Source organism: Maylandia zebra, linkage group LG6 (genome assembly GCF_041146795.1).
Source record: "Maylandia zebra isolate NMK-2024a linkage group LG6, Mzebra_GT3a, whole genome shotgun sequence".
NCBI lineage: Eukaryota > Metazoa > Chordata > Actinopteri > Cichliformes > Cichlidae > Maylandia > Maylandia zebra.
In genome coordinates this window covers 41,944,135-41,956,593 of record NC_135172.1, presented here as the reverse complement: position 1 = coordinate 41,956,593, position 12,459 = coordinate 41,944,135, and the positions used below count along the sequence as shown (strand labels likewise).

At 43.0% G+C, this 12,459-nt stretch overlaps 2 protein-coding genes across 2 annotated transcripts in view; both read left to right on the top strand.

Annotated features, from left to right (window-relative positions):
• Positions 1–7,960, top strand: part of LOC101480231 (sodium/potassium/calcium exchanger 3) — a 59,654-nt gene extending 51,694 nt beyond the window's left edge. The window contains exons 8-17 of the mRNA XM_004538707.5: positions 855–880; positions 980–1,033; positions 1,109–1,239; positions 2,954–3,114; positions 3,502–3,766; positions 3,851–4,017; positions 4,603–4,717; positions 4,827–4,939; positions 5,149–5,214; positions 5,721–7,960. Coding sequence (XP_004538764.1) covers positions 855–880; positions 980–1,033; positions 1,109–1,239; positions 2,954–3,114; positions 3,502–3,766; positions 3,851–4,017; positions 4,603–4,717; positions 4,827–4,939; positions 5,149–5,214; positions 5,721–5,873 — 1,251 coding nt within the window. The 3' untranslated portion in view covers positions 5,874–7,960. The remainder of the gene's footprint in view (positions 1–854; positions 881–979; positions 1,034–1,108; positions 1,240–2,953; positions 3,115–3,501; positions 3,767–3,850; positions 4,018–4,602; positions 4,718–4,826; positions 4,940–5,148; positions 5,215–5,720) is intronic.
• Positions 7,961–12,198: 4,238 nt separating this feature from the next.
• The window catches only part of LOC101480523 (ras and Rab interactor 2), a 39,734-nt gene continuing 39,473 nt past the window's right edge, over positions 12,199–12,459 (top strand). The window contains exon 1 of the mRNA XM_004538708.3: positions 12,199–12,340. The gene's annotated coding sequence lies outside the window, so the exon portion shown is untranslated. The remainder of the gene's footprint in view (positions 12,341–12,459) is intronic.

Genomic DNA, 12,459 nt, shown 5'->3' with positions numbered 1-12,459 from the left:
ACAGATTAGTTATTAAAAAGCTATTGATATTAAATTATACATTGGATTAGCCGATGGTTTCCAGCAACTGTGACTCTCCCGAAGGACTCTTTACCTGCATGCAACCAAAGCCTGCTCAGTGATTGGCCAATAAACAGAAACCAGAGAGACTGTGATGTCACACATCATGTCCCTTAAATGCAGGTTTGCATATTCATTTACAAATAACTGAACTGAGCTGTTCTGCACAGATGCAGAACCTTGCATAAAAAGCATGAAAACAAAATTCATATTTTTTAGTTATCGGTGCAGAAATGGTTTAACAACTGATATGTAACTAACATCAGTTACATAAAACTGTAACTGAGTAGCTGAAGCTGTAGAATAATAACGCCCTGCTCCACATCCTCATATTAATGATCCAATAACTTATTATTATACTTTTAAATAGTTATAATTTTATATTTACAGGACATCTTTATAAAACTTCATAAAATCAGTCTAAGGGTTGTACATATTAAATGTTTACTGTTAATAAACCAGAGTACAGCTACTGCAAAGAACTTTTTTTCAGTGCTTTTCTATCCTTCATAAATTTTAGCCCCGTGGTGTATGATATTTCAACTTTTTACATAACTTTTAAATGTATTATATTTGTATTTGTCAGTGTCATATTCCATTTGTTTCTTTTGGCATTGTTTACTATTTTGGCTGTAACACAACAATCTTTAATTTGGACCCTTTTGTAGATTTGAGCTCTTAGCTGGGTCTGCCCCCTAGCGGCAGAGATGCTGAACTGCAGGATTTAATTAAACTCCCACGTACTTCCTCCACCTAATGACCCCCTTGTGTCCTCTTTGTCTTTGCATCTTTAGTTCATCTACGATGAGCAGGTGTGCTGGTGCGTATTGACATTTACCATAAAACTCTAAATATATATGACTGAGCTTTTGAAATGGAAAGAGTGACTGTGAAACCTTTTGCTTGTGTTTGTGTGCAGGTGGGAATCTCTTGTCCTGATCCTGATGTATGCGGTCTACATCCTCATCATGAAGTGAGTGTCAGCTTCAGAGAGTTAAACAGCTGGTTGCAGTGATTTACTGAGTCTGTCATCGTTTGTTACTGCCAGGTTCAACGGCCGGGCCCATCGCTACTTCGACCGTCGAAAGAAAGGCTCGGTGAATCTGGCCAATGGGCTCACGGGAAGCACTGATCTGGAGGACGTCACGTGTGACGCCACTGCAGTCCTGCTTAAAAAAGGTATCAGAGCCTCTTCTGCTTGTCCTCTAAAGTGTCTCAGTGGGTTGCAGTTGTTCATCTCTGCACACTGAAATTTGCATAAATATAAAAGCCGCAGGAGCACTTTCCTTCTATTTTGATTCTGCTCTGTGTTAAGCAGGCAAAGGGTGAGGACAGTACCAAAGGACTACTTGTGCAGACTCTAAGATTTTGTATTCGGTGATTATGACCCTCTGTTTGAACACCGAGCTTCTTTCCATCCAGGAAACAAGCCAGCGTAAAGACGTTTGCAGAGAAGTTTGAATAAACTGGTAAACTGAATTCATTTACCTTCTCCAACCAAATAAGCAACCCAGTAGCCTTCCCGGCGTGTCTCTTTAAGAGCTTGAGAGTTGCTTTGGATGCTAGGAATGTCAAAGAGTCAGCCGTTTTGTTTGCCGTCTGCAGCTTTCTCTCTGCCCTCAAAAATAAGTTACAGCTTGAGAACAACAGAAGAGAGGACTGCAAGATGCTGGCACAGCCTGCTCTGTCAGCTCGTTTTGCACCTGATACTCTGAATGCTGCCCCAGTGAGAAACAGTCGCCCTCCTCACTTGTTACTGGGCAAAACAGTTTCAAGGAAATGCTCACAAAATGTCTTCCTGGACAGTAATTTTCCCCCTTTTCCCACCCAATGAGCATGATTTTATATCGGCATGATTTTATAATAGCTATTGATTCATATTCATGTGCAGAACCTGCATTTTTTCCAGGTTAGGTTGGACCTGATCTGATCTTTGGTTTTGCGTTTATCTCGAGGCTCCTTAAGGATTTTGATGCCGTTCTCGTGGACGTATCTCTGCAGCTTTGCAATGACGTCAGGGACAGTGCCCTCGACAAAACTGGTGGTGTTCCAACAGTAGAGGGATCACACTCCTCAGCTGTAGACATAGACCTGGCATAGACTTTCAGGGCACTGGTGAGGGAAGTCGAATCCTGCATTCAGAAGAAACAATGCTGTTTTCATCCTGGTGATGGAGTCGACCAGCTCTTTATTCTCTTGGAGATATTTGAGGGTGTGTGGGAGTTTCACCAACCAGCCTACATGTGCTTTATGGACTTGGAAAAGGAATTTGACCACCATACTTCCCAACATTCAGCCCCTGTACAAGAGAGCTTAATCTGCATTAGCAGCAATAAGTCAGGCTTGTTCCTGCCCTTTGTCCAAGATTCTCTTCATAACTTTTAAGACTTTTATGGGTTTGGTGGTCTCAGAATGTCATCTCTACTTTTTTGCCAATGATGTACTTCCCTTGGCTTTATTGAACTATGCCCCCTGGGCGAGGTGTTCCAGTCATTATAAACCATGAGGAAGCATTGGTGGAGACCCAGGAGACCATGGGGAGATTATGTTTCTCAGTTTAGGAATGTCTCATTATCTCCTAGAAGACTTGGAAAAGGGGGCTGCAGAGAGGGATGTCTGGGCATTTCTGCTTGGATGGTTGACCTGGACTTGGATAAGCCAGAGAAAATCAGTGGATGGAGAGATATAATTAATTAATGAATTAATTTTTGGGGGGTTGGGTTGAGGCAATGATGCAACTTGCTGTCTGTGCAGATATGACTCCAGGCTTGTACTTCACTGTGCCTCCATACTGTGTGTTTTACAAACAACAGCTAAGATTTTCCAATCCAGCGAGATTTTATATTTAATGTTTTATCGGCTCAAACGTATTTTTCTGTTTTTTATTTTTTAGCGAACTTCCACTGCACGCCGTCTGTGCTGATGGTGGATGAGTTGCTGTCTGCCTACCCCCACCAGCTGTCTTTCTCTGAGGCCGGCATGAGGATCATGATCACCAGTCATTTCTCCCCGAGAACCCGGCTCACCATGGCCTCTCGGATGCTGATCAATGAGGTACTTACACACTGAACTATTCTTGGATGTGTGGTTTCAGATGCTCCTCACATACTTAGGAGAAATATAAATTTGTCAACTAAAGTTAGCCTGAAAAATTGCCCAAATCCAGAGTCTTAGCATAAATACAAACCAAATAATTGGGTCTGGGTTTAGCAGAAGATGAAATAAGACGTGGAATGAATGCTAATTGTCTTTTGGATATCTCAGACACCTGTCTGCTGCAGACTGAAGTTTCAGCTTAAATCCAAAGGAAACAACCACAGTTGGAAAGAATATTTATTTCTACCTCAGAGAAATATTTTCCTGTTTTGTATTTTATGCATAATGACAAAATAATTCACGAGAGCAATGCAAAGTGTCCAAATGATTGTTTTAATGTTCCAGAGACAAAGACTGATCAACACCACGGAGACTCGAGTCAATCGCATCACGAATGGTGACTCTGAGTCTGCAGCCAGGGCGCAAGGGAGGCGGGGCCTAGAGAATGGGATGGGCGGAGTCGAGCAGGGTGTGAACGGGAGGTGCAGACTTCAGCGGCTGGAGAATGAGACGGAGAATGAAAATGAGGACAACGAGAACAATGAGAATGACGAGGAAGGAGAGGAAGAGGATGACAAAGAGGGCCCCCTGGTGCCCTTTAAAGTTCCAGGTACATGAGACGATCTGGCTCTCAGCAAATGTTCATTTTAGCATCGTGTAACGTTAAACCCTGACTACATCTTATTCATTCCAGCGGGTGTGTGTAACAAGCTCAAGTGGCTGATCATGTGGCCGTTGTCCCTGCTTCTGTTCTTCACGGTGCCCAACTGTGGCAAGCGCCGCTGGGAGAGGTGGTTCATGGTCTCCTTCTTCACAGCCACCATCTGGATCGCCGGCCTCTCGTACATCATGGTGTGGATGGTGAGTCCAGTCAGGCTCGCTCAACCACCTCCTGATCCTTTCCCTCTAAACATGGAGACAGTTTCTTTCAAGACTATTAAAACTGTGTTTTTAGAAACGTCTAAATGATTTCATCCTTTTGACTTATGTAATGCTGCAGTCACACTAGAGAAAACACTGGTTGGGAGACGGCAACACGGCCAAAATTGTTTCAGCCATCTGCAGTTAACTTTCAGCCTCATTGCCTTGGAGATGGAGACAATCTGTCCACGGTTTGGAACTGAATGGGGTCAAGTCGCTAATTGCATTCAATCTGTTTGTGATAAACATCACAAATGTGTTTTCATCTATATACATAAAAGTTCACATTAATATTTACATTCACAGTCCAGCCAGAACCTCGTAGATTTGATACAAAAATGTCTATAAATAGTGAGTCGTTTCTAACACTGACACACAGCTGTCATTATGGAAAACACACACATCCTTCGATTAAGTGCAGAAACAGAGGGAAACTCTCAGAATTGATTCATTTATCTTACCGCCCTGCGTAAGGAGGAATTCCCAGAGAGTCTGTCTCTTGAGACGATGTCTGTCTGTTCTCAGGTGACTGTGATTGGCTTTACTCTCGGCATCCCTGACGTCATCATGGGCATCACCTTCCTCGCAGCGGGCACCAGCGTCCCAGACTGCATGGCTAGTGTCATAGTGGCGCGGCAAGGTACGTTCACATAAGAAGTCCAGCGTCGCACAGCAGAGTTTTGCTTGTCGTAATCGCTTTGTCTCCCGACTGAACACAGACTTTGACAGTGTTTCTCTCCTCACCTCAGGTCTGGGAGACATGGCCATCTCCAACTCCATAGGCAGTAATGTGTTTGACATCCTGGTGGGTCTGGGTCTGCCCTGGGCGCTGCAAACGCTCTGCATCGAGACGGGCTCCATCGTGAGTGTTCCCTGCTCCGCTGGAGGAGCGTCTGCTGGAGCAGAAATGAGTTCATAAACAATGAGACTTTGTTTGTCACCAAACTGCATCACCGTGAACTGAGACGGTGTTATTTGTCTCATTACACTTTAGAATAAAACAAAAAAACTGCATTTTAAAGTCATTGGTGAAAATGATGTGAAAATGCGCCTCTTTCTCTGTTTCTTCAGATCGAACTTAACAGCAGAGGACTCATATACTCCGTGGCACTCCTACTGGCCTCAGTATTCTTCACAGTAAGTCACAGATTTCTGCAGCTAACATTTTTGAATGCACAGACTTGTGGAGCAATGATATGAAGGCGTCCCTCACAGCTTTAACTTATGTTTCCCTGCCCTGGGGTAAAGACAGCGCACGGCTGACATGAGGTTTAAACAAGTTGCACACACTCCTATGTCAACCACAGGTTTGAAATTAGTATATTTAGACAAGAGGAAGAGCAAGTTCACTTGCAGCCACATAAAACACCTAGTTTGACGTATCGACAAACGCGGGAATTTCAGAAAACTGAATGAAGGCTGTCAGATGTATATAAGTATGCAAAGAAGTGCAAATACCTAAAACTGAAACATGACCTGAAGTAAACAGCTGGACTTGAGCTGGACCGACTGTTCCTGGGAGGTCCGGACAAACTAATAAAGACTTTGCATTGTAGCTCTTTTAAGTCAGGAATTGTTTCATAGTTGCATCCACTCTTCTTATCTTTGTGCGGTGTGTCTCTAATCGTGTCTTCTTCGTTCAGGTCCTCGGCGTCCATTTGAACAAGTGGACTCTGGACTGGCGACTGGGCTTGGCCTGCCTCATCTTGTACGCCATCTTTCTGTCCTTCTCCGTCCTCATCGAGTTCAACGTTTTCACTTTCGTCAACCTCCCCATGTGCAGAGACATCCACTGACCCTCCCGCCTTCTCCTCTTCTTCTTCTTCTTCTACTAATTCTTCCTCTGGCTGATGGGGGAACCTCACCTGGCTTCCAGTTTCATGGCACCTCCAAACAAAGTCCTACCTATTACTTAATAGAAAAATAGAGTTCTGTATGATTTATATTTGGTGCAATACACACGAGTGGCGGACAGAAGGACGTCGGATGTTTTGGGGTTATTTTCTGGAGGTGCGAAGAGAAAGTGCCAGCGGCGGGATTGCTGCCAATCATGTATAATGAACCAAAACGTTGGCTGGAGTGAACTTAACTGTATTAACGCCGACAATTAGGCTACTGTTGGTGAACAAGCTGCTACTGTAACTGACTGACTGAGGCGAGAAAAGAGAGAAGTCAGCGATTTTTAGCTGGATTGTTTGTTACTCTTTCTACAAGTTTGGATATAAAGCACACGATTAAGTAATTTTTAAGCAAAAACTGGCTTTCTGTGTATATATTAGAAGTACTTCTATCAGCTTTTGTGTGGAATCCTCTTATGCACAACTGGATCGGTCTTGCAAAGCCGAAATATTCTGTGTTTTCCTTTAGGCTCAAAATGCTTCAACATGTCTCCTTCCAGCCCACACAGCATGCTGTAACAGCCACAGCTCTAGCTTTGCACTGTCACAGAGATATTTATCACATAAAGTCTGCTCTTGGCTGTTTTGTTTTGTTTGTCGTACCTGAGTAGATGTGGGCTTTAAATTTTCCCACACAATGAAAGGGATCTACCTGGAACTGACATCCAGCACCGTCACTTTATGGATTAGAGATTTATTTCTTTTAATATTCTATTGCAAAGCGTCTGCAGGTAAACATGTAACTACTGAAGTTAAACTTCCCTGTAGGCGGTAGACGTCTCGTACTTTATTGAAAAGTTAGCTTTTAGTCTCAGTCGAGTGTAACGTTATTTCTTAAAGCCAAAAGTATTTTTAGATTAGCCAAACTTGTAGATTTGGACTTAAGAGTTGAATGCACAGCGTGTTTGTGTGTGTGTGTGCGTGAGTGAGCGCGTGCCACAATCTGGAGCAGATGCAAAGCATGCCGAGGATGTAACTGGGAAGACGTAATCGTGATTTATTTATGAATTAATTTATTCGAAGATCACGTCTGACCTCCAGTTTCAGCCTTTTGGATCGTGTACAGTGATTTCAGTGGAAGCTGTGTACAATGTACTGTACCTAATATATAATCTAAGTACTGGAAACTGACTTGATGTTGTTTATATTTAAGAATAGAACTTTATAATTTATAAGTTTTGTATAGTTTGGAAATGTTGCATTTATATTAGTTTAAACACAGTGGATTTGGAGACAAAGGATGGAAATGTCAGCCTTTACAAACCTCTCACATGTTCTGATATGTCGCCCTCACGTGTTAAATTAGGGATGAGATGCAGATGTAACGGATTTCTTTTCAGGAAAAACACCAGACTTTGAACTTTCACAACAGTGCTTCAATTACTGTGCCGTCTCTTGTATTTGAGGCTCGTGGCTGTTCTTCTCTGCGTATTTGAGCACCACTGTTAGAACATTATGGTCACATTGTTGCAGCATGTGTTCAAAGAAAATGTGGACTTTTTATTTCAGTTCTTGAATCTGATCAATTCAAAGCGTCCTGCAGTCACAGGATGGCGCTGTAGAGCTGCGCTATGCCTTCAGCGAGGCTGCGCTTTGGGTGTGTGGGGGGATATTTTCAGGTAGGCTACGTAGTGACATATACTGTTCGGTTTTGCATGCCTCTTTCATAGTTCTGATTATTTTGTGTGTAATTTTAATGCAACATCTTAAAGGCACTGTCTTGATTATGCTGTACATATCAGGAGGAATATGCTATCATAAACGCAGGTGTTGGAATAACTTCTGATGAGCAGTTATATTTGAGATATATACAGTATTTAGGATGTAGGCCTACAGCACTTAGTTTCAGCTAATTCTTGTCATTTTATGCTCATGTCTGTTAACTTGTTTGTAAATCCTCATTTTTGTTGATGAGGAGCTCTGGGCAGGGACAGATGGACACCTTCACCTTGTTCCCAGTGATCTTCTTGCAATAAATTGATTTACATACACATAATGTTTTCAGATGCATTTATGAGTCATCGTGGAGTCATCTTTAAACAGGACCTGTGCAAAAAGTTTTCTAAGGAATCCAATGGAAAACTACACACAGCCTTACTGCTTCGGGAAACGAGAGGGTAGAATTGAGGTGTGTATTAACACAATGCCTCAAGCTTTGATCGAACATGACGACCAATTCATCCCAAAGTCAGGCCGTGCAATGCTCAAAGGAACTGCAAAAATTCAAGTGCTACATCTCAGGCTCTACAGGCCTCGGTTAGCATGTTAAGCATTAAAGTAATCAGAAAAAGACTGAACAAGCATCGGCTGTTTGTAAGCGTTGCAGGAAAAAACCTCTCTAAAAAGAAGATGGCAGTACGGCCACAGTTCTGTAACAACGTCCTTCTGACAGACGTTTGGCTGTAATGCAAAGCATCACATCTGGGGAACTCCAAACACAGCATATCAGCACCTACACCTCATACCAACGGTCAACGTGACGGTGGAGGGGGGATGTTTCAGGTTTGTTTTGCTGCCACACGACCTGTTGTTGACCGTGAACTCTTCTGTATGCCAAAGTATTCTAGAGTCTGATCGACGGCTGAAGCTCAGCTCAGATTGTTACTTGAAAGAGGACAGTGATCCCAAGCACAGCAGCAAATCTCCAACAGACGTGCTGAAAAAGAATCAAAGTGTTGCAACGGCCCAGTCAAAGTCCAGACATCAACCCGACTGAAATGCTGTGGCAGGACCTCAAGAGAGCCGCGCATAAATGAATGCAAACAAACTGTCCCCCGCCTGTCCCGTTTGGTTCTTTTGCCATCAGAATTATTGTCTAAAGGCCAAGAAAGATGCCCAATGGATTTACTTTACCAAGTGGACCATCCCGGCCTTGTCGTATTGATCCATTTGATTGACCTTTGTTTTTATTGTTTATTTAATTTTATTTTCAGATGTTACATAAGGGACAATATAATAAACAACATCATCGCGATGATCTATGTGAATATAACAGTAAATACTAAATATTAAACGTTATTGTGCAGCATGTAGGATCGACAGCGCACAGTGTGCTTTGAGGTAGGAGCCAAAAAAGTTTGTGTCTGTGAGCACCCGTGTGTACACCTGTGAATGTGAGCGCGCTTGTATTCAAAAGGTTTCAAAGGCGATTCAGTGCAGCGGCTTCCTCCGATTTATTTCAACACACAAACTGGAGGAGACGGGAATCAAACCACCGACCCACTCTACATCCTGAGCCACAGGCGTTTCGTTTTTCAGTTCATAAAAGGGAAAAACCAAAGCAGTTCACTCCACCTTGAATTAAACAGAAGTTCCTGAGAAATTCACCAACATGCATGTGTTTAACATTTATCTGATTAGCTTTATCATCCAGTGCGACTCAGAGAGTGGGATGATATGGGAGTTACTGAATCGAGGCTTCATGTTGGGAAAGATTCCGACAAACATGACGTTTGCTTTGAGAGTGTTGATGGAGAAATACGGAGCAGGTCAGAAGGAGCCTCGCTGTGTCTTTGTGGAAGTAGATGATAGGATGCTGAGACAGGAAGTGTGATACTGCATGAGGAAGTCAGCAGTGGCAAAGAAATATATGAGGGTGATGCCGGACATGTATGAGGGCAGCAAGACAGCGGTGAGGTGTGCAGTGGAGTGACAGATGGGTTGAAGGTGGGGGTGGGACTGCATCAGGGATCGCCCATTCTTGTTTGCAGTGATGATGAACAGGCTGACAGGTGAGGTCAGGCAGGAGTCTCTGTGGACTCTGATGTTCACAGATGTGGTCTGTAGAGAGAGTAGGAAGCAGGTGAAGGAGACCCTGGAGAGGTGGAGGTATGCTCTGCAGAGAAGAGGAATGAAAGTCAGTAGAGGCAAGACAGAATTCATGTGTGTGAATGAGAGGAAGACAGTGAAGATGCAAGGAGCACTGAAGAGGATAAGATAAGATAAGATAAGATAAGATGACCTTTATTAGTCCCACAGGTGGGAAATTTGTTTTGTTACAGCAAAAGTGCAAAGTTATGTAGCAGAAATTAGAAAACACTGGAATGCAATAAAATACAATACAATACAATAAAATACTATATACAATAGAATAAAATACAAATACAAATACTATATACAACTGAGTAGGAAAATACAAAAATACAACTTTGTCAGAAGAATTGCACATATAGCAGTCTTATTGCACATGTGTGGGTTTGTGTGTTTGATCAGCTGCAAAAGTCTTTATTGTGGAGTCTGACAGCAGTGGGGAGGAAAGACCTGCGAAATCTCTCCGTCCCACACCGTGGGTGCCGCAGTCTCCCACTGAAGGAGCTGCTCAGTGCTGTCACAGTCTGCTGCATGGGGTGGAAGATGTTGTCCAACAGGGATGACAGCTTAGCCACCATTCTCCTGTCACTCACCACCAGAGATGGGCAGTAACGCGTTACTTGTAACGCGTTACTGTAATCTGATTACTTTTTTCAAGTAACGAGTAAAGTAAGGGATTACTTTTGCAAAATCGGTAATTAGATTACCGTTACTTTCCCGTAGGAACGCTGCGTTACTGCGTTACTAAAACCGTGATTTTTTTTGCGAGAATGTCTCATGACAGTGACGTAAGCAAGTGCGACGTTGGTGACAGCAGCTGTGTGCAGATCAACAATGGATCATATATCGAGTGCGGGAGAGAGTATGAGCGTGCAGCGTTTAAAGCGTGGAAGTACTGACCTTACTTTGAGTTTGATTCCATAAAAAGTGACAAAAACATTAGTGTCCGCTGTGCGTGGGAAGAAAACTTGTTTTTACAGCGAAAAAAACCCCTAAACTTCCGAGCAAGTGCTGAGTAGCTACGACGTGATGGGAAACTCACAGAGAAACTCGCGCGGATTCTTCAACTGACCGCAGCACACCTACACCAGGGTAACCCTCCGCCTACCCTGCTCCTGCTTTACAGGTGAAAATAGAGCAAAAGGACCGCTGAGTCTTTGACTTTATTTATTTTCTGCTGTGTTTTACTTGCATCTATTTGAAAGAGTGAGTGAAAACACAAAAAATATTTTATTTTATGTGCTGGAATGTGTAGAAAATAGGTTTAAATGTTAAACTAATTTATTCAAGTCAGAGAATGTTGCATATAATTAAATGTTTTGCTTGATGCATAAAGTTAAAAGATTAAAACTGATAAAACAAGTTTTAAAAAGAGACTTTTCCATTTGATTACATTTTGTATGATGGATTATGTAGAAAAAGTAGAATTGGGCTGAAAGATCTATCGCTTTATCACCTCTTCAGGTTGTAAATCGTGTTTTTAAAAAGTAACTAAGTAACTAAGTAATTAATTACTTTTGAAAATAAGTAATCAGTAAAGTAACGGGATTACTTTTTGGGGGGAGTAATCAGTAATTAATTACTGATTACTTTTTTCAAGTAACTTGACCAACACTGCTCACCACCTCCACTGGGTCCAGAGGGCATCCCAGAACAGAGCTGGCCCTTCGGATCAGCCTGTTCAGTCTCTTCCTGTCCCCAGCAGAGATGCTGCCGCCCCAGATGAGTTTAAAGACCAGCCAAAGCAGTGCACAAGAGAGGTGAAGAAGAGTGCAGGCAGAGTGGAGTGGGTGAAGATAAGTGATTTTAGACAGAAGGATAGCAGTAAGAGTGAAAGCAAAGGTTACAAGATGGGAGTGGGACCTGCTGTGATGTATGATTTGTAGACAGTGGTACTGATGAAAAACAAGAGGCCTAGTTGAAGATGTTCAGGTTTCACTGGGAGTGAGCAGGATGGACAGAATTAGAAGTACATCAGAGGGACACGACCAGCTGTGGGGTTTGGAGACAAACAGAGACAAAGCTGAAATGATTTGGACATGTGCAGAGGAGGGACAGTGGACATACTGGTCAAGAAGTGGAGCAGCACATGCAGAGGGTTGGTGTGGCGATGATGACGATCCAAACCAGTGCTGCAGGGAGAGAAAACAAACAGACAGGCCATCACTTCTCAGAAATCATTTTGTGTCTGTTCAACTGTTTGAATCCTCACTTTTACTTCAGCAGACTGTTAAATAAAAAAAACTTAAAGACAGTGCGAGATGTGACGCAATGAATTCCTCAACGTTTAAAGGAAACTCAAGGTAAAATCATGTCTCAGCCAATCAGAAGGAAGCATCGTATTACCGCCCTCCTCCTCTCCCCCCTGTTCCTCCCCCTGTGTCTCCAACACCTCAGCTGTCTAACCCCGAAGTCTCCGTTAAAGGATGTAACCGACAGACACTGGGGGGGACCAGAAGCTCCTCGGTGCCGTCGGACAAACCGAAACATCCCGGAGGGTTTTTATCATGGACAAAAGCAGCAGTAACACACCGACTTAGATCAACCACAGTAAGGTTAGTGGACGCAGTAGTTCTAAAACTTTCAGGAAACGCAGGACATGTTAAAATGTTTGCAGACACGGGTGACGGGAGTTTTCCTCCCGTGCTGCAGAGGAACAGCGACACATGCGCTA